Genomic DNA, 22,081 nt, shown 5'->3' with positions numbered 1-22,081 from the left:
AACAGTCGGTAATTTAGGTGTACGGTCGAGAGCAACTTGCAGTTGTATGAACAAGTATGATTGTAGGATGATCAGAATGCTAATTAGAGAGCATTGTTAGCTCTACATTATTTTCTACCGACCCTACAGCACAGTAGATTGTGGTGTATAAATCTGCAACCCATACATGGATGAACCCAACTGTTCTTTCCTCTGTCTGTTCATGGAAGAGTTTCAGATTTGTATTTAAAACCTAGTTTTCTTTGAAGTATTATCATCAGGCTATTTAGCACAAATGTGCGCTGTCACTACAAGTTCAGCAGGATATGAAGTTAGCTTTTTACAGAACAGCATGTAAATTTTGTGGTTGAAAATATATATATTTTTTAAAGCTTGAACAGTAACTACTTGTTGACGTGGGAAATGACTGTGGATTAAACCAGGATTTAGGTGTACTGATTGTGAATTAAAACCTGAAAACTATTAGTCATGGCCCTCTGTTGCCCAGCTCTTACTTTTAACACTTTAAACGGTTCTCATATAATTGGTACTTGTCTTCGTTGACTCCAGTGAGTTTTAAGGCATGAAAGCACAGCTTGGTGATGTGATATATCAGTAAGAAACGTATCCTGCCCCCTTAGTTTATTGTGGTTTAGTTCATAAAAACCCTTATACATCTTCAAGGAAGGCATCTTCACCTCCATCAGGAAATCTATGGTATTCATAGTTAGGATTGAACAAACAAACCCCTCCTTTGTTCTCAGTTAATCATCTGCTTGTGGCTTTGTGATCTGGGATCTTGCCAGGCAGAGAAAATAAAGTTAGACGTGGATGGAGAGATTAGCTTTTGTGGCGAAAAAGTTGCTAGGTAATTTATCTTGCCACCAGGTTCTTCGTCATACATCACCATAGGTGTCTTGTCTGTGAGAGTGAATAACATGCAGTCATTACAACATTTGTGGTTTACCCTACGTGTTCTCTGTATTTGTGTCTTGGTTGTCATCATTGAGCGGAAGGATTCATTTTCGGTACAGCATCTGCAGCTGCAACCTACGAGAAAGTTTCAGTGGCAAAGCTATTTACAAGTGATGATCTGATAACAATTTACTGCAGTGCATCAAATTTGTGTCTGAGCCCTGTACACAGTCTGATGTGTTTTCTAGAGCAATAGGAGTATTCTTTTCTTTATTTTGTTGAAATAGAAGTGCAGTTTATTTTTGTTTGGCCTATTCTCCTTATATCATTAGAACACATTCTCTGGTGTTGACTGAGAAATGTGCTATTTTAGAAGTTTAACTGTGTCTTTTCTTAACTGAAGATTAAAATGCTGAAGTATCACGTTAAACATTTTTATGACCTGTCCTCACTAACCTATTGGAATACATATCGTAAGCAGCCTTTCAAGTGTGAAGTGAAAGACTGGGACCAGCCTGTGTCCATCTACATGTAGAATTGTTCACTGGTAACATTAATTCAGCACTGTCAGTGGGATTTCTCACTTTACAGTGTACAGTTTATGATTTCACACCTGATTAGTCCTCTGATACGTCAGTGATGATTGGTAAACTTTTTGTCTGAAGTGGATAGTATTTTTTCTTGGAGTACTTTGCTTGCTGCAGTCAACAGAGTTTTAACATGTTCTTACAAGGAACCACTGATTACAAAGAAAAAGGTCTAGGCGAGTAAATAACCTGATGAGACACAGGTGTCACAAATGATCTGTTGTTAATTTTTAAGGTGTGGCTCCTATCAAACTGTTACATTTACTTTTATAGGGCCCACTGCTGCAGTACAGTTGCATTATGAAGAATTTAAAATTTAAAGGGTCCAAATACTACGAATGAGCTTCCTATATGGTTTGCAACTTTGTCTGAAAGTCAGCTATTTTGTTTGCATTTAAAAATGCTTGCTCAGAGCTGCAGTGACACTTTATTTAGGCTTGTAGAAAGCTGCAGTGCTTTATACTTGAAACCACTCCGTTATCTGGGTTATCTTTGTTTCTACTGACATTAAAATAGTGCTGAGTATTTATTGGAATAGGATAGCTAATTTGTTGGTGTGAGAATCTGTCATTCCACATATTGTAACAACACTGATTTTTGCTGTAGGTTAAGAAAGCCTCCTGTTATTGTTGTCCAGTGTCGGCATGGATAATAATCAGGCACTGTTTTCATTGTGGATGTGAAAACATTTGTCACTATTTTGTCTCATTTTCAGGTGCTGCGTGGTGAGAGGGAAGTAGTGGGTGCGGCATGCTGAGGTCACTCCCCCTGCCTCAGGATGAGTGTCAGAGATGGCGCTGCCACCATGGTAACGAACGCAGGTGGAGGAGCGGGGGGAGGTGGGCCAGCTAGCCCTAATGATAATGATGGCCGCTCATACCTGCTCCAGATCTACCCACGACTGGCTGCCCAGTCCTCCACCTGCTGCAACCTTAGGTGAGTATGCTGCAGTTTTACGACTGGAAAAGTAGCACCAGCAGTAATGTTTAGCTATGATCTTATTCAAATACTCATGTAATCCACAAATGACTAAACTTAGTAATTATTTTTATCTTCTCACCAGAGTACAGAAGGATGCAACAGCAGCCTCAGTGATCTCTGATGCTGCCACGGTACTGGGGCTGGACCCCAGCCGTATGTATGTATTAGCAGAGGTGAAGGAAAGCGGTGGGGAGGAGTGGGTGCTAGAGGCCGGAGACTTACCAGCACAAAGGTTTCTGCTGTGGCCTCGCAAAGCCCAGGAACAACACCCCCAGAGTCTTGGCTTTTACTTCTTACTACAGGTAGAATTGACAGCACACAGTTCATTTTGCAGTCAGACAGAGTACCACTAGCAGTGTCCTCCCACTGTCTAACTATTGCGTACTTCCTTCTTCTTTTTTTTTTTCTTTCATTTTTAGTGAGAAATGAAAACAAGTTGTCAGCCTAGATAACAAATCACATGCTTCTTTGACAACAAAGAAGGCAGATAAGTTAGCCACATGGAAAATGTTTCCTCATATCAATTTAACCCTCTCAGTGCAGTAAGTATCCATTTGAGCCTGATCTTAACAGTTTTGACTGGTTTTAATAATTCAGTCTACTCGCAGTAATTTTGACTGTCTCAGAAAGGTAAGTTTCTGCTGTAAAAAATTCATCTGATTTAAAATTTTGTTTTATTTCTCTTTTCTCTTGTCCAGGAGAGGAACCATGATGGCACTATCCATTATGTCCACCTCCCGTCTGTGGCTAAGGAGCAAGAGGCACAGCGTCTCGCCGCCAGGGGCTTTCTTCCCCCTCCACAGGACGACTTTGCAGATCTCTGCAACCTCCCTGTCCTCAGTGAGGACAGCATATTAAACAACCTGCGCACACGCTTTTACAAGAAAAAGATCTACACCTATGCAGGCAGCATCCTCATCGCCATCAACCCCTTCAAGTTCCTGCCCATCTACAATCCTAAGTACGTGAAGATGTACGAGAACCAGCAGCTGGGCAAACTGGAGCCTCACATTTTTGCTATTGCAGATGTGGCCTACTATGCTATGCTCAGGAAGAGAGTCAATCAGTGCATTGTCATCTCTGGGGAAAGTGGTTCAGGCAAAACCCAGAGTACCAACTTTCTCATCCACTGCCTGACTGCACTCAGCCAGAAGGGTTATGCCAGCGGGGTGGAGAGGACCATACTGGGAGCTGGACCAGTCCTTGAGGTAAGATGATAACATGTGTGACAGCAAGATTAGACAATGTTTTTTCCTGAGTCTATTCCACCTGTCAGTTTGACAACTGACAACCAACTACATTTTTTTCTCTAAGAAATAAGTAACTGGTAAACCAGTGTAACCCAGTATAAGTCCTAGATAAAGTTTATCCTGCTCTGTTTGGGGAAGTAGGTTGATGCTTGTAAAGAGATGAGAGATTAGATCAAGTCCGTAGTTTTAAAGTGTGGAATTGTCTTTTATAAGGGCAAAACAAAATAATAAAAGATTCTGTAGATTGTGAAACAGGTCTGTTCTTGTCATCCATTTGTCTCAGTCGCATGGAAACCATTTCATATCACAAATGGTCTGTCAGAGCAATTCTTTTTTTTTTTTTTCTTTTTTTTTCTTCTTTAGGTAGGTGTGAAATGCATTGCACTTTTGATTAAGTCACAGCCAACAGTGATGTTGCTTCCTCAAAAGTGACTCAACATGTTGCTATGGCAAGCAAAAAAGACACACACATTTTTTAGTGAAACCAAAACACACCGAGTTATATTTTGAGATCATTTTGAAGGCCAGTGATTATTTCTGGTCCAGTGGTTATGAATGATAAAGCATCCAGTGAAAGTATCAGATATCCTGCAACAGCAAGCAAATGTATTTTCAGGCTGTGACTCCATTGGACTTTTCTGCGTGGGTTGAGTCAATGGGGCGTATGGTAGTGTGTGTGCATTGGTAAAAGACTTAAACATAAAGATTACCCAGAAAGAAGAAATGAAAAAGAGGACGGGAAGTTGCTTTATTGACTTTACACGGGGCCCCTTGCCTATGAAAATGCTGTGGGAATCTTGACGAGGTTGTGCTGTTTGTAGGTTTTGGTTATGTTTGAAATACAAGTGCTTGGTCACTGGTTTTCTAACATCATCATAGGTTTTATTTTTGACAATAAGAATATGAATGTAAATTTCATGTGGAGTTGTTCATCGGAAGCGTGTATTTCTTTGTTGCCAATTTGATCGTGTGACTGAGCTCCTCTTCCTTCTTTCTGCTCTTTGAGAAATTAGATGCTTGTACTGACTTGCTCTGTGCAACCGCTGACAGGACAGAATGAACTGAAACTATATCCAGACTTATACACAAGGCTTTATGTAAGTTACTGATTTTGATAGATAGTGTGAGAATGTTATCACTAAATCCTTAAAACTCAACACATAATTTTTCCATAATGCATTTTTTAATGACTGCAGTGTTGACTATTTGTGTAAAGCCTGCCAGGTAATAATCATGGTGCACAGACTGATCAACAGTTCTTTCAACTGAGTCATATGGACTCAGCACAGACACAGAACATCTCCCCTGCTTAGTTAACAAGAGTGAAACTGCCTGATGCACAGGAAAGTGTGTGCTGCTACACACACTGTAGCTCGCTCATACATGTATTTTTAGCTTGTTAGACCCAAATGAAGACTTTCTATTTAAATATGTTTAAATATAAATGTGCAAATATGTTTTGTATGCTAGACCCTTATGTACAAGGCTTCTGTCTGTAAGGCCACTCAAGATACACTATATAGCAAAAGTATTGGGGCACCTGACCATTACACCAACAGGGACTTTAATGACATCATAATCTAACAATTTTTGCCCATTCATGAAGGTGAGCGTTTGTGAGGTCAGACACTGATGTTGGACCGAAAGGCCTGGCTCACAATCTTTGTTCCAGTTCATCCCAAATGTGTTGGATGGGGTTGAGGTCAGGGCTCTGTGCAGTTCTTCCACATCAAACTTATCCAACCATGTCTTTATGGACTTTGCTTTGTGCACTGGGGCACAGTCATGCTGGTATAGAAAAGGGTCTTCACCAAACTGTTGCCACAATGTTGGAAGCATGTTATTGTCCAAAATATCTTGGCATGCTGAAGCATTAAGATTTCCCTTCACTGAAAGTAAGGGGCTGAGCCAAAAACCGAAAAAACAGCCCCATGCCACACCTGAATTCAGTAATAAAGCTGTCTGTACCAATACTTTTGTCCATATAGTGTTCATGCAGACCAGAAGACATCTGTTAGCTTTTACATTGTTTAACAATAAATGGCTGCATCATGAAAGTTAAGTTTTCACAGTATTGTTTTTGCTTGAGTTTCATCCTGGAGCTACGTGGCAAAGAACAGATTTGACTTTATTTTGTTTATCTTTCACCCCTGTAATGAGAAACGGGGTCTCCTCCACTTTCACATATGGAAGAATTTACCTCTGGTCAGACCTCAAGCAGGGTGGTTATTGTGAAGTCATTTTCAGCATTCACATCACTCCCACTGTAATGCTCTCTTGTAAGCAATGGTTCATTGTGAGTCTTGTCTCACATTGTACTCTGCAGCATAGACATCTTACACTACTTTAATTCCATTTACTATGTGTATTTTTAACAGGACTATTAGATTAATTAATAATTAGCCCTGAACTATCCATATAGGCTGAATTAACCATGGTGATGTGTTTATGTGTCCTCGGTACATATTAAGTTTGTGTGTTTCCTGTCAGTGATGTAATCTGGACGTGTGTTTTTGATTTGAGATACACAGAAGGATCAATTAAAAACAAAAAGAAAGATAAGATGAACTTGTAGTAGAGAATCCATCTATCTCAGCACAGTCAGCTGGAACTGAAAAAAGCAGAAATCCCAGTACTTAAGTTTCAGGTTAGTAGCCTTTCTTGGTTTGGGGAACTAATTACTTTCACTCCTGATCTGGAAGTAAATCTCCTCTACATATTTTTCTGTTTAATTTCACTGTAGTCTGGCTAAAAATAGACCTTTAGCCAGAAAAGCTGTATGTGGAATGTGGTTTATTCAGCAAGTAAGTAAGAAACGGTGCTGAAAACCCCGCGATCTGTGAAAAGTATGTTCATTGGTACATGCAATTCCATGGAATAGAACAAAATTAAACTGAAAGAACTGCCCACAAGCATTTGGCTTGAGTCTTTATGGCAAGAACACAAGCTGAGCTGCCACAGCAACTTGCAGGCATGGTGTGTCCATCCGTCATCTGTCACGCCTCTGTTGTCTCCAGACCCTCTGACTCAGTCCTGGAGCCTTCACTCGCAAAACTGCTGCTGCTTTCAAATCCATTTGAATAAATTCAGCGTTGGTCCCTTGATGTGTGTCAGTCTGTCAGAGTCTTTGGTTCCGGGCGGCTGATTGAGGGAGGTGGGGTTGGGGGGGCAGGGAGGGTGCAGAGATTTTCCCTTCCATCAGCAAAGTTCTGGTCCCTTTGGCAGACATGCTGCCATTCTGCTGTTCACTCCCAGAATACTGTGTGTGTGTGTGTGTGTGTGTGTTTTAGCCTGGTTTACAGCTGTGGTTTCAAGGGCAGACATGGTTTGCTCTTTGCTGACCTGGTCAGTGTAGGAAGTGGAAGTTGGATTCCGTGTGTGACCAGTCAGTCAATCGTCCTGGCTATTGAACAGCTGTACATTTTCCCTTAGCAGCATTATTTCATCTAAATCTACATGTTACCCAGAAATGCTAAAGCTGAAGCAGAGGCAGTTTTTCCACACAGTTATGAGCTACGAGACCCTTCCAGTTAGTTTATGTGAAAAGTTTCTGTTTTGACAACTGCTGCCAGCTTTTGCAGCATGCTCATAAGATGGCTGACATGAAACAAAACTTGCTTTACAGAGGAAGCAATAACTCCTCTAAAATTATGTTCCCTGCAGTTTCTCTTCACACAAATAGTCTATGTTCTGCGGTTCCTTCCTAACAAGTTCCAGTCAAGGCATTATATAGTGAGTGTAGAATGCTATGTTTAGATGCGTGTAACAAAATGGAGGAATTTTTAGTTTGACAAAAGAATTTTATCTGGATCTTTTTTTGTCCTGTAAGCTGATCTGGTTACAGTGTTGGAAAATATGTGTGTGTCTGTCTGTGTGTGTGTGTGTGTATCCTTGAGCTATAGGGGAGGTCTTCAGTTGTGGGTCACACATTTTGAGGAGATGAGATCATCATTTGTGGTGCTGGATTGTGCTGTGTTGCTGGCAGACTGAATGGCCCCAACCTGAAACCATGTGGGCGAGCTGCTGTCCTACTTTAATTCATTGTACCAATTCTTTCTGTTCTATATTATATTCCATTCATTAAATTTCCTTCCTTTGTCTTGAAAATAATGAAGGTAAAGCAGAGATTAATACTTTCTGCAGTTTAAACAAATATGACTCCTGCCTGCAGAGCAGCTAGGCTTTAAGTGAGTATTTCACTTGTGCTTGTGAACTGGTCCAACTGGTTGAGCCTCTGTTAGATGGTTCTTGTCTATGTTTTTTGGTTTTTTTTTAGCCAGCCTTTGAAGCCTATTTATCCTTAATGCTGACAGGCCCTCCTCTGTTGCAGAAGACTGGCTGACACAAGGCAGAGTATATTGCACTCAAATATTGTGTTATTCACGGGGAAGCACCAATCAAGTTTCTCTTGCCATGGTGTATTTATAAGATGGTTAAACCAGTAAATTTGAAATGTAGTAGATTTAATAATGCACATGGAGCCACATACATCCATGGTCTTAAACACAAAATTTAGCATTTTTTTCTGTCAAATTATCTGTTTGAGATAAAAGCAGTCTTAATATTTATAGTCCATAGCAGTATGACTTGGAAACTCATGTCTCACCATCAATGACAAGAATTGGTTAAATGATTAATGGGCAACATATTGAACAAATTTCAGAAGTAAAATGTTTTGGCATTGTATTATATTATATTGTATTACCACCCAAAAAAAGCATGTTGAAATGCTGAACAAGGTTGCAAAACCATTTATACATTCAGATTTATTAGAAATTGCAGACCATTTAGCGCTACAAATACTTGCATGCACTCTGTGATCTTTTTCTTTAAATTATTTTTGTTAGTTGATCATGTAATCAGATTTGAGAGCTAAGAGTAAAACAAATATATAATAAATGCCTACGTAATCAGGTTTATCAGGTTTATCAGGTTCCTCCGGTGCACAGTGACCTTGTGGTTCCACTCGGTTTCAGACTGAGTAACACATGGAATTGTGGAATTGTAAAATGTCTTTATGTAATTCTTCATTTGGACAGACAGCTTTTTCGGATTGGGGGATGAACATGTGGAATTCCTTACTTGCAGAACTCAAACTGGAACCTGACCGGGATCATTTTGAACTGACTAACTTAAGGGATCAGTCATTTTGGCATGAATGATTTGGTCCTTCGTGTTTTATGGGGCTTTTTTGTCTTATGTTTCGTGTTTGTGTCTTGTGCTGTTTTTATTTTCTTATTGAGTTCTAAATTTTGCATTTTTAATCTGCACTTTTATTGTTGAGATTGTTTTCTGTTTCCTCTTGTGTATTGTGAGTGAGTTTTATGTATTTTAAAGGCCCACCTAGGGACTGGCATTGCAAAATAGCTCAGGCTATGAATGCTGTGTTGTGGCATCAATTTATGCTGGATTTATGCTGATTTCACATACTTATCTGTGTGCAAAAAAATATTAAATATATAAATAAATGAAAAAACTTTCGGGATCTTTCAAATACATAAAAGGACTTTTGTAAAGCTGTTTTGATCAAAAGTCTTCTGACTGCTTGCTCATAAACAAACAGAACGGCTTTTGACATAAATTATGGTGGAAGTCATAAGTCAACAGTGATGTAAGTCAACATTTTTATCCTCTCATCCAGTCAGTGATGATACTGATCTAGTTGGTGAAGAGAAAATCACCTCCAGACCAGTCAGTGAGATAATATATGGCCCTTTAACTAAAGCCTAACCCCCTAGTAGTTAAATAAGTCCCTTCTAATTCCCCAGCCTCCTCCATGCCACTCTGTCTCACCACTTCAGACAGGAAGTTCCTATCATCCGGAACCCTTTTTAACAGGAAGCAGCTACGACACGGGAAGTAACAGCAGTAGTTCTCTCTGCCTTTCGCTCAGGGCCTTGAGGGGTGTGGATACACCAAAGTATTGTATTGTTATTCAGGAAGTGCAGAGGAGTAGCTGGCCATTCTGTCTGCTGATCCATTGTTTATCTCTTAGTTATGGGTTGCACCTCTTTATTCCTCAGCTATATTTGGTCAGGCTGGGTGGCATTGTGTATGAGTCTGTGAAAAGCTGGCATTACTGAGTTTAAGTCACTGCGTCATGCACACGTGTCATTCATTTCTCACATACACACACACAGTATACAAAGGTCTTACTGTAATCATACCATTGAGAATCATATTGAAGACAAGAATATGCAGTTCCTCACAGGCCAAATGCAGCTTACATGTAGCAGCATGCTGCAGGCCACTTGAGGGTCTATTCATGGTACTCTGACCACACCACAAGCTAAGGTTTGATGTGGTATCCATCTAGACATGGGTGGAGCTACTTGAAATTACTCCAATCTGGTAAAACACCAGACCACAAGAGGAGCAAAACTGAAAACTGTATTCTAACTATTTCAGCTTTGTACCTCTTACATCTTCATTAGCTGACCCTCTGTTATATACAAATTCAGACAGTTCACCAAATAGTTGAGACATTTCAGAGAAAAGACAGACTAAATCTAAATCAGTTTAGCAAAGTCTATCCTGAACTGAATGGTGAGAGACATTTTAAACAGGTGTTTTGACAGCGTTGCTTTCTGCACATTTTAATTTACCCTGTTTGCGCACCTCATTGCTTATATGTGACTCAGCAATATAGACCTCTCAGCAAAAACCGGGGGGTTGGGGGCGGGGGCGGCGGTTATCTGGCAGCGATTCACATCTTCAAAGGTTTTTTCAGGAACGTCTTTTTCTTGAGCAAAGCCAGTGTTTAAATCCAGGCTTTCACAGTGGACGTAGCAAACAGCGAAGGAGATTACAGTTGGGACACGTTTGTAGTTGCTGAAAAGCTGAGCAGAGTCCATGGAAATCCTGGATTTAAATCTTGTTTTTGCTCCAGCAAAGATGTTCTCATCTGAGAAAGACTGCAAACACCTGTGAGATCATGAAATACTTTTAAAGATGCAGACCACTCCTGCATAACAGGCGAAAAAATTAATGTTTTCATTTCCCTACCCAAGGTTTGCGCCGAGCAGTCTGTGTGATCAAGTTGCTTCAAGTTCACAAAATGGGGCTAATTGTACTGTGAAATTAATAATGTAATGAAATATATCAGATGTGGATTTCTAGCAGAGATGACCATCTAAACACATACACGCTGTACAGATTTTTCAAGTAACACAGTTGATAGAAAATGAGAGGATTAGTTTTGGGGGTTTTTTTTTTCTTCCTCCAAAACGCTTAACAAATTTTGCTGTATGGATCCCGTCTGCAAGAATATGTCAGCAATGCTGCCTTTTTTAGGGGAAGGGTACATTTTCCCCAGAATTTTAATGCCACAGAAAAGTTACAATTTGCCCACAGTGATGCACAGTTGCATAGTTCATGATACCATTGTGAATTGCAGCCTAATGTTCAGCTCAGTTTGCTTCTGGCTGCTGTACAGAATCACTCCCTCATGACATTGTTGTTTTGCTTTTTTGTTTTGTTTGTTTGTTTTTTGTTTTGTTTTGTTTTTTGAAACAGCTGTTCTTGTTTGTTCATGCAGTTAGTATTTGCTTCTGTGTGTGTACCAGTATTTTTAGGTGCCTGTCTCTGAAACCTAAATTTTAAGGAAATTTATTATGAAAGTGTGTTTTGACCTCTCTTTTGAGCTTTATCTGCCCCATGTTGCTAGTGTAATTGTGATGACATTAATATACTTCAGCGTTAGCTCATTTCCATGAGGTTTTTACATTACTCAGTTGATCCCCTGTAGCATTTGTCTTAAAGATAGTCCATGAAAGCGTCTGATCTGCTTTCCAACCTTAGCTAACAACAATCAGCTGTTATGATTTACCACTACATACTGAAGCAATTATATATATTTTTTTCTCCCAGCCACCACCACGACTTTATTTCCACTGTGCTGTCATCAAAAATAAGTTAGTTTGATTCCCACTGCAGCTGATTTACTGCTGTGTAACTGTTATTTGATCACTGGCCTAATATGTTCTGTACAAGCTTTATAGTGTCAGAATAATGACTTTGTCCTAATTAACATGAACATAAAATGCAGATGATACATAAAATGTTTGTGTATACGTTCTGTCTACAAATCTATAAATCATTTAGTATGTCAGCCGGCCATTGTTCTCATTATCACTTAGTCTGTTGATTATAAAATAAAAAAAAATTATAAAGCAACAACATCATTCTTGCCTTGTTTAGTGTAACCTGATAGGTATCAGAATCTCACGATACTCAATGCTAGAACAAGCAAGTATTTTTTGCTTAGTCTGTTACTCATTGTTGTTTGATTTTCAGTCAAAGGACTAATTCATCTCTGAACCACTAAAACTCCGATATTTAAATCATCTCAAGTGCAAAAGTACCATCCAGCACAGTTAATACTATTTCAGTGAAGTCATTTCCCCCCTAACAGAGAGAACTGCGATGCCATTCTGTTGAAGAGCTTAGAAATATTACGTGTTTCTCACTTTTATGCAGTAAATTTACAAAGGGGTTCAGTATAGCAGCGTTCATTGGAACATTCTGTGTTGTTGAATGAAAGCAATGGCCCCTCTGAGCAGTATTGACAGCATTATTGTACCTCAAGGAATCAAAGAATTCTTTGTTTATAATTCAGTTGAGTTAAGCTTGAGGGGTTTAAGTTTAGTTGGTGGGATATAGTGGTGACTTGAAGCAAGGCCAAGCATAGAGGAGGAACTGTAGAGACGTGGTTGCATTCAGTCACTACCAACATCATGTGATCTTGCTGAAGCATTTCTCACATCCACAACAACAATGATTATTTTCTCACTAAGTACCATTGGTGTTTTGCCTTAACATTGCAGCTAACAGTGATTACACAGTTCATTACTTTGCTGCTTAGTTCTCTCCAGTTTAACCTGTAATTGAAGAGTATATAAACTTGAGTTGGGCTTAAAGGACATGACTGATATAGTTGTGGATGTAGCTGAATGAGTAAGCATGTCCATCTAGAGGCTTGATGAATTTTTGCATGAGCGCCTGCCGTTGCCCTCTGAGAATGTGGGAACTGTCTTTGTGGCGGTTGGACTATTTAGAGTCCTTTTGTGAGTGTATCCATGCTGTTGTGAGGTGTCAGTGTCAGGGCCTTGGCAGTGCCTGTGGAAACGTTTAACTGAAGCTCCTTTGAGCAGCGAAACATTAAGGGATCATGCAGCAGTTCCTCAGTGTCATAGCAATAAGGCCTTCTACCCAAGTAGAAGCTGTAAGTTTTTACTAATGACAAAAGATCTTTTCTTTCAGTTTTGCTATGAGGTATGTTGCTTAAAAGCAAAAATTGTGAAGTGACTTGCATAATGTACTATGCAAAGCTTAGTAAGTATGACAGCACTGAAGGCACAGAAAGCGAACAGCAAATTTAGGTTTGTTGTCCCTGTGAACATCTATTCTTGTATACAACATCATTGTGTCCTTGCACAGATTGCTTGTTTGTGCAAGTGTATACTAGATCTAACATTTAATGCCCTTACAAAGTATATCATTTAGATTTTCTCTTCGCTGCCTCACTTGCTTGTTGAGACAAACAACTCATAAACTGCACTGTTTTACAGACACTCCCCTACTTTGTTTTGTAAGGAGAAGTAACTGTGTGTGTGTGTGTGTGTGTGTGTGTGTGTGTGTGTGTGTGTGAGAGAGAGAGAAGGGGCTGAATGGGGATGTGAGACTTTATTCGGGGAGGTCTGGCTCTGTGTAAGTGGAAATGTACAGAGGAGTGGGCTGCCAGAGGAGCATGCTCGCCACAGAAAGCAATCAGATTAGAGAGGATGTTATGTTATGAAATGATCACTGCGTATGCATACCTGCATATCAGACATGTACACGCTGCAGATTGCTCTACTTTACGTCTCTCCCTCCTAACTTTTTTTTTCTCACTCTCCCTTCTTTCCTTTCCTTACATAAACCCATTGAAAGCAACTCCTATTTTGTAAGAATGCAGATTAGACCACGTCTTTCTGTGAACACGGTTTGAAAAGCTGTCGGTCCACTTCCCCATACCTGCTGAGACTTCCAGCCAATCAGATCATCCGCTCACGGGCAAGTTGGAATACGAAAGATGCTGTGACGTGTTTAGCATTCCCTCCATGGTACAGGGGCCTGGGCTTTGCAGAGATTTCCCAGGTTTTTTTTTTTTGCTCTTGGCTGCAAAGTTTGTCGAATGGTGGGTGATCAGAACAGTAGAAGGCGCAATGGGCAACACGCTTACTGACCCTCAGACTTGAAACAGAAATGATGGCATTGTACTCTGCAAACACATGTGACACTTGAATAAACACTAAATATATTAGCAAACTAAAAATGTAACCAGATGCATAAAATCAGAGACCCACAGAGAGAAAGGAGAGTGGTTTGATGTGTAGGAGCCTTGTCTGAGCTAGTCCAGGTTAGGATGAAGATGAGTAATTCTGGTCACTGGTAAGAGACAACAAAAAACTGCATCTCTTTCGTCATCCATCAACAAGCAACAACTCTTGCCTCATACTTCCTTCCGGGTTTGTTTTAAAACATCATATTTTGGTTTTATGGTTTTAGTGGACTGAATAAAATGAAGGTTGGAAGAAAAATGAACAACAATTTTAATAAGACAAGAAAATGGCTGATGCAAGACTGGTAGGTCTATTTGAACAGCATAAATGAACATAGATCAGTGGTTCATTCCAAGGAATCTCGCTCACAAACTCTCCAAGACCACTGTGTCGAAATCACCCTCTGACAGCTTTGGAAGGTACAATGTGGCTCCTGTTTAACATGCAAAACTTCCCCTGTGGTGGCCTTTCGTTGTGTGTTTATCTGTAACCATGTGAGCATGTGCATCATGATGAAGAAAAAAAAAAAAGAGTGCTTTTCTGTTTCCGTATCAATGCAATGAACAGGGCCCCTCAGCAGGGCATGGTGGCTGGGCTCTGTGTGACTATGGCTCGGTTAGCATCAGCCTGAGGCCTGCAGACAGTGTATCTTCCTATCTGACTCTGCTATACAGAATGGCTGTCCCAACCTCATTTATCATCACTGACCTAATGTCTCTCTCTCTCTCTCTCCCTCTCTCTCTCTCTCCCTCTCTCTCTCTCTCTCTCTCTCTCTCTCTCTCCACACACACACATACGCTCACAGATACACACACTGAACACAGTGAAAGAGAATGAGGGAAAAGGTCTTGAATGTTGGGAAGAATGCAGGAAAGAAAAGAAAGATGGATGGGCAGATAGTGAGGAGAGGGCAAGAGGGTACAGCAATACATATACATATATATATATATATATATACATACACACACACACATAGAGTCCCACGTCCTTTAAAACAAGATTTAACCCCTTGACTATCTAGTTTCGTTGTTGTCATGCTGATTTGTGATTATTGTTGTTGACTTCGGTGAGGGTGCTGAGCGATGAGCTGGCTTGAAGATATGCTCTCAGATTGTGTTGTTTCCAGTGGCATCACTATATAAGGTCTCAAACTCAACAAAGGTCACAGTTGAGTTTAAACTCTTCTTAAAGAGATTTCGTAAAAATTTGGGGAGCATAAGTGGGTGCTACAGCAAAATTGGCCAGTGCCTCTTTATTGGTCAAGACTTAAAATCCTGAAATCAAGCCTGATACATTTTCTGAGTCACAAGTGGTTCAAAATTGCAGAGTTACAGTTAAGCTTTAATTGTCTTTTCCTCGCAGTGTTTGAAATTTTGTCCATCACACATTAAGCAGTTACCTCATTAATTTATTACAAATAAGAACATAGTGATGTTGCATTAATCTTTAGAAGCTGGTGGTTGAGTTGATGACTCACTGCGTGCTTCGTACCCTTAAACTTACCTTGTGTTTCTGTCCTCTCCTGTTGTCTCTGTCAGGCCTTTGGGAACGCCAAGACAGCACACAACAACAACTCCAGCCGCTTTGGTAAATTCATCCAAGTTAATTACCTGGAGAGCGGAGTGGTCAGAGGGTGAGTAATTAACTCCAGGTGTGTGTGCGTGTGTCTTTGCAACCAGCCACTCTCAACAAGATCTCACACAAAATCATGTAAAGTCACAAAGCCTTAATATGCAGTACAGCAACCACACAGGGACTTTTGAATGATGGTTTTGTGCTCTGTATCCTCTCCCTGTAGCTCATCATCAAGATCCCCTGCCTCTCTATAGCCTAATATTTACCCCTGTGCTCTTTTCATGACTGATAATGTGCATCCTTCTCTGTGCAGCGTGCTCATAGACTGAACCTTTTAACCACTAGCTTGTCCTTCCTTTTTTCTCAGCAGTCACATTCTGGTTAGCTGTATCAAAGTTTGGTCAGTCGTGTCACTTCCTCATTGCCTCACCAGGACAGGGGAACAGCTGCTCAACACAGTGTCTTAAAAAAAAGGCAACATGTTACAATATAATTGTGGAGAAGTCAAAAGCTGAAGGGTTGCAGAGAATATTTAGTACAATGCTCAGACTAAAGGTTAACAGGGTGAGATATTTTTTTACTAGAAATAAAATAGGATTTGAAACATGTAAATGTTTGTGGTGACACCTGCTCAGTTCCACAGCAAGTGGGCATCCCCGACCTGATTATTCTCTAATGGCTCTAGGTCTCACCATGCTCTATTGAATTACTTCCCTTAAGAAGGATCTGTGACGTAACCAAAAGAGGTGATTTTTAGCTGCTGCTTTTCTGTGCTCTGAAGTGAACCCACTTAGACAAGAAAATGCCGAAAACTGTAAATGTAGTCAAACTAACACGTTTTCTGTGTTGGTTTACGTGCTGGTGTAGCCTTCTGCTTTAAATTAGTAAAGTATTGGACTCAACAGTTCTGCTTTGCAGACCGAACAAAGGCTGCCTGTCTATCTCTCCATCTCCAGTGGCTGCCATTCAGACAGTCAATAGAGGAGATTAACAAAGGGAAGGCTGCCGTTCCGCTCTGCTCTGCTTTCTGAGAGGACTGACTAACTGACAGACAGGATATTTTCACGTTCTCCTCTCTGTGTCTGTGTCCGACTAATCCTTCCTCACTGGGCTCTCACAGAGACGTTGCAGAACGATGAAATGGAACACACACACAGAGGAGGTGTAAGAAGGTCGTGTTGTGTCAGTGAAAGATGTCTAAGCACGAACATGTTCTGTATGTATGGCTGGTGGGATGTCTTTTACCACGCTGGTATACGCTGACAGATCTACTGTATAGCCAACATGTCGGTCGGCTTCTCTATACTTTTGTCAACATTCCTGCTCTTGTGTAGTATTCTTCGTTAGATCAACTTGTGTTGAGAAATGAGATTCATCCTGACTTTTAGGGTGCTATCACATTCATATTGTTTCCTGTGGTGGCCCTTCAGATTCATTCACCATCTGGTCTTGAGTGTATGAAAATATATTTAAAAACATTACATGTTTATATCATGATGTAAACATAAGAGCCACTGTCCCACTGCACCATATACTGGAACTGATCCTGAAATGGGCTCAGGTGTAAAACAAGTTATTTGAAACAGCTTACCTCTAGATTTCCACAAACATTTGAAATTCTGGAAAATTCACAAGGGGTTCATATTTGGGGGACCTATACTGAAATATTTCAAGAATCAGCGTTATTCAATAAAAGTCCACAAGATGTGTATTTTTTGTCAGTATTCATAGATACTTCAAAAGCCTTTTGACATGGGATGCCTGCATCTGACCTGCATTTGTATTCCTGTCTGTTAATCACGGTACACCAGAAAGCTCAGACCTGTCAGTCTTATATCTATATCTGTTTTAGCTTATGCTTTCTTTTTCTTTTTTTTCTTTTTTTTTTGCATAGAAATTGCAGTACAGACTATTCTGAAAAAAGAGAAAGGGATAAGGGAACTTAAACTAGTGTATTTATACAGTAGTTATATGAACTTGGCCTCAGTTAATCTCTCTGTAGTCATGGCTGCAGTTTTAGCAGATTGACATGACTACGATTCTCACAGCACAGCTCTATTCTTAGTATGCCATGAAGACTGGCGTCAGTGTTGTTTTGCCTGGCTATAGAAAAAAACCCCTGACTTATAAAATCTGATTTGGACAACTTTATGGCCTTGGCCTGGTGCAGTGAGTGAATACCACTTCTTTTACTATTGCATATCTCTTGACTGCAGTGGTCTGAAAGCAGTAGCTTTCCATTCTCTTCTGTCCTGCTATACTATGCAATGAAATCAATTAATTTCAGCGTTGTCTTGTTGTCACATGTGTGTTGCTATGTGTTGGATGTGATGTGCTACAATCCATGTGACTGTTTCTGCATGCTTTGTTCACTCTTTGATTGTCTCGACCATCTGTCCTCACTTCCCCTCCTGCTCCTCCCCTCATTTTTTATTACTAGCCTTCTTTCACATATGACCTGAAAACACACACAGAGACACACACACCCAGACAGAGCTGAGTGACCTTTGGTGTTAAGTGATTCATCCTTATTGTTTATCTTCTTCCCCTTTTTCTTGTCCTCTACTCCCCCTCCCTCTCTTTCTCTCCTTCCTCTAGTGCTGTGGTGGAGAAGTATCTCCTGGAGAAGTCTCGTCTGGTCTCCAGAGAGAAGAATGAGAGGTGAGGAGGGACAAGAGGGGTCTTGACCCGTCACCCCCACTGACCTTCATGAGACCCTCTGTACAAACATGGGGATCCTCTGATGTTTGGATATGAAGTTCAACTAAGGGCTTGCTTTAGTCTTTAGTTTTTGTCTTTGTATGTCCATCTGCCTGAACACTTTCACACTCACATATTCAGACTCTCTGGGTTAAGATTGTAGTCATCTAAGTGCTTGATTATATGCATATGCAAATGCTAATACTTGCTTTTTGTGCCCATAGTGAACCGAGTAACCTTACCTATTGATATTAAAGTGGCATAGACTCTATAGTGTGAATACGTGTTAGGACTTACTCTTGTAATGTAGCACCTCTTTAATATTCATATAATTTGGTTTTCCTTTCAATATGACCTGCATTGTCTCCTGTTTGTGTTAAGTATGAACTGTTGCTATACAAACAAACATGAAAGAAATAATCACTCTCCTGGAAGAGACAGCCTCAACCACCATGTCGTCGCTCACTCTTCCTTCACGTCATGCAAGCTGTTGTTACTCATTGTGACATTCACTACTGACTAGACTGTTGGCCTATTGCTACCTGTGTGACTAATGTGCAAACAGATATTTGGTAATTGAAAAACACAGTCAATGTCATAGCTGTGAGCAAATCCTCCACTGTTGATGCACAGTAATGAATGAGTCAAAGAAGAGATTGGCATTATTTTTTTTTTGATACCCTCTGTTTAAAATGACACATCAGTGAAACCAGTGGTGTGAGTTGTATCCCTGTTGATTGTAGATACAGCAAAGCCTCAGCTGTGAAGCGTTGATGATGTATCTTTTATTGACACAGGAAGTCTTTCTCTAACACTCGAGTCACATTTTAATATTTTTTTGATTTGTCCAGATTAGGATAGTCACTGAGGGTTTGTCTGTAAAACCACAGACTGCCACTGAGCAGCTCGCCTGAAGCAGATGATGGTTTAATGCAAACATATCCTCGCTGTTTGACTGGGAAGCGTGTTACTGTTTCACGTTTCCTATACACATTATTTAAATCTTTTGTAACCTTCAGTCCACTAGCAGCCTGCACAGTGCATTGTTAGCCACTTAGCCTGCAGTTGCTCTTGTAACTACACCTTGACTGTCTAGTCAGGGAGTGAACACTGTATGATGTCATTGTTTCTTAGTGATAAGCGTGGAAACTCATTACTCCTGTGTGCTTTGCCGCCCATGTACTGATAGCACAAGGGGAAAATTGATATCAACATCAATGAGCTCCAAACATTGTCTCCTTTCTATAAGCTCTTTACAATTCCTTCACTATTAGTCTTATCACCCAAACCACTATGTGTTACCATAAAATGAAGCTCATATCCACTGATAACTACTCAGCAGATAATAAAACAAACAAATTTTGAGAATTAAGAAAGAGAATTTACTAATCCTTTTTGAAGAACATCATAAAAAGAAAATGTTCCTGCAGTCATAACTTGGGGGAGAATACAGTTTGTGTGCAGTACAAGCTGTAAGAACGATGTGTGTTGTATTTTTTTCTAGGAACTACCACGTGTTTTACTACCTGTTGTTGGGAGCTTCGGAGGAAGAGAGGAAGGAGTTTAAGTTGCTACCGCCCGAAGACTACTTCTACCTCAAGCAGGTAAAGTACTGCGCATCCAACATTTTATCACCTATCTATTTGATATAAATAGCCCGTTATGTGTGATTTGACCTTTTAAGTAACACTGTAGCTTGCTGTAAGTGAACCCTGCATTCATGGAGACTGTCAAGCTTCTGAATAAGCCACTGTATACCCTCGCAGCTTACTGCGCTCATGTGTGCTGCATAGTAATGAAGCTCTCTTTGTTCTCTCTCTCCCATTTTCTGTTCTCACACTCTGTTTCATTCACCTCAGTTCTTCACCTGTTTGTGTCCATTTTTTGCTTCCCGCTACCTTTTTCCTCATCTTCATTCATTTATACTGCTAACGGTTTGTCTTTCGTTGTAGCAAAACTTCAAGATAGAAGATGAGGAAGACCTGCGTCATGACTTTGAAAGGCTGCAGCAAGCAATGGAGATGGTTGGCTTCCTTCCTGCCACTAAGAAACAGTAAGTGAATCTGTGAACATGTTCAGTATAGTGTGTGTAATGTAGGAAACAGCCATAATATTCTTCCAGACATGTTGAAGAGATTAATGTTTAAAATCAGTTCCTGCAGCATTTTTCCACTCAGTCCTGGAAATGGAGGTCATTTTGGTCTGAGCATGGAGTCAAATTACCAAAAATCTTAACTGAAACAAAGGGACTTTGTAGTGTAGAGCGCAATAGATGCATCCAATGGGCTAATGTGGTAGACAATATGCAGATGCAGCTACATACAATAATAATCACATAACCTTGTGATAAGACCTGAAGAACAGCATATGTATAGCATTTGCTCCTGCATTTGTCAGAAGGCTGTACTGCTGCTTTCAGTTTGCAAAATTTTGTGACTGTGTTGCAGGATCTTTTCTGTACTTTCCGCCATCTTGTATCTGGGCAACGTGACCTACAGGAAGAAGTCCACAGGCAGAGATGAGGGGTTGGACGTAGGACCACCAGAGGTCCTGGCTACGCTCTCTGATCTGCTAAAGGTAACATGTTTGTTTCCTTGTGACTTCATTCTTCACTGTGACTGGTGACTTGTCTGCGACTCAACGCTAACCTGTGTGTGTCACCTCAGGTCAAAGAGGAGTTGCTGGTTGAGGCGCTGACGAAGAGGAAAACGGTGACAGTTAACGACAAACTAATCCTCCCCTACAGCCACTCTGAGGTAGGCATTGGCCACGAAAACATCTCTGCAAGCTGTCATTACTGTAATAGTGTCCGGCTTTACAAAAATTGGTAGCCTTGTTTGTCTGATTCTTGTTTATTGGATTCTTTACCACATTTTACCACACCTACAGCAGATCTCTTCTGCCTGTCAATGTGCCCTGGTGCTGGTGATAGCTTTCTGGTTGTACATCATATGGCTCCTCTATGTTGCTGGATTGAAGATCTGTTTGAAGCATCCATGTTCAAGAATTTGTTGCTTCTTCTGCATCCAGACATCCATATTTTGAAGCATTGTTGTTCGCCTGATCGGTTTTGCTGATATTGAGCTTCAGGTGTTTGTTTTCGCACCATCTGATGAAGCTTCCTACCAGTTTTTTGTACTCCTTTGTAAAAATAGTCTCTGACTGACGACAGCATGTTTCTCTCCGGAAAATATTCACTGGAATAGTACATGTCAGTACAGTTGTAACTTCCATTTTGCCAAAAAATACATTTGTTAAATTCGTTCGAATCTCAACTATATGTACACTATTGTACTAGCCTGGATAGCGATTACGAAGAACTTAAGCTGCAACTGGACTGATTGGCGGAAGCATACAGCTGTGAGGTGGCATGACTAGTTTTATCTGTTCCGTCTTTTTATCTGTTTAAGCCCTCATTTATGTTTGCTTTCATCAAATATTTATGGTCTGATTCCAAAGGACACGGTGAAATGGCACCTTTTCTTCTGCCTCTATGCTTGTTGAAGACATCCTCACGATATGTACCATCTTTCTCCCATCAGGCTATCACAGCCAGAGACTCCATGGCCAAATCTCTCTACAGCGCCTTGTTTGACTGGATTGTCCTACGCATCAATCATGCACTGCTTAACAAGAAAGATATGGAGGAGTCGATCCCAGTGAGAGACAAACATTCACTCAGACAAACACACCATAACCATACCCAATACCATTAAATGCTATCGGTATTGTTGTTTTTGAGGTGATGATTTTTATACATTTCCCCCTCTTG

General features: G+C 40.4%; 1 protein-coding gene across 11 annotated transcripts in view; it reads left to right on the top strand.

The window, feature by feature from the left end:
• The window catches only part of LOC124060087 (unconventional myosin-IXb), a 54,990-nt gene that overhangs the window by 15,709 nt on the left and 17,200 nt on the right, over positions 1-22,081 (top strand). For 10 of the 11 annotated variants that reach the window (XM_046390591.1, XM_046390590.1, XM_046390595.1 and 7 more), the window contains exons 2-11: positions 2,197-2,417; positions 2,545-2,764; positions 3,161-3,670; positions 15,573-15,667; positions 18,208-18,270; positions 19,814-19,913; positions 20,262-20,362; positions 20,757-20,886; positions 20,976-21,065; positions 21,852-21,968. In XM_046390591.1, coding sequence (XP_046246547.1) covers positions 2,260-2,417; positions 2,545-2,764; positions 3,161-3,670; positions 15,573-15,667; positions 18,208-18,270; positions 19,814-19,913; positions 20,262-20,362; positions 20,757-20,886; positions 20,976-21,065; positions 21,852-21,968 — 1,584 coding nt within the window. In that variant the 5' untranslated portion in view covers positions 2,197-2,259. Of the gene's footprint in view, positions 1-2,196; positions 2,418-2,544; positions 2,765-2,842; positions 3,005-3,160; positions 3,671-15,572; positions 15,668-18,207; positions 18,271-19,813; positions 19,914-20,261; positions 20,363-20,756; positions 20,887-20,975; positions 21,066-21,851; positions 21,969-22,081 lie in introns of those variants that run through there. The other variant, XM_046390596.1, reaches the window with a different exon arrangement.

The sequence above is a fragment of the Scatophagus argus genome, chromosome 6 (genome assembly GCF_020382885.2).
Source record: "Scatophagus argus isolate fScaArg1 chromosome 6, fScaArg1.pri, whole genome shotgun sequence".
Lineage (NCBI taxonomy): Eukaryota > Metazoa > Chordata > Actinopteri > Scatophagidae > Scatophagus > Scatophagus argus.
Note: the sequence above shows the minus strand (reverse complement) of the source record. Positions and strands in the feature narration are given on the sequence as shown.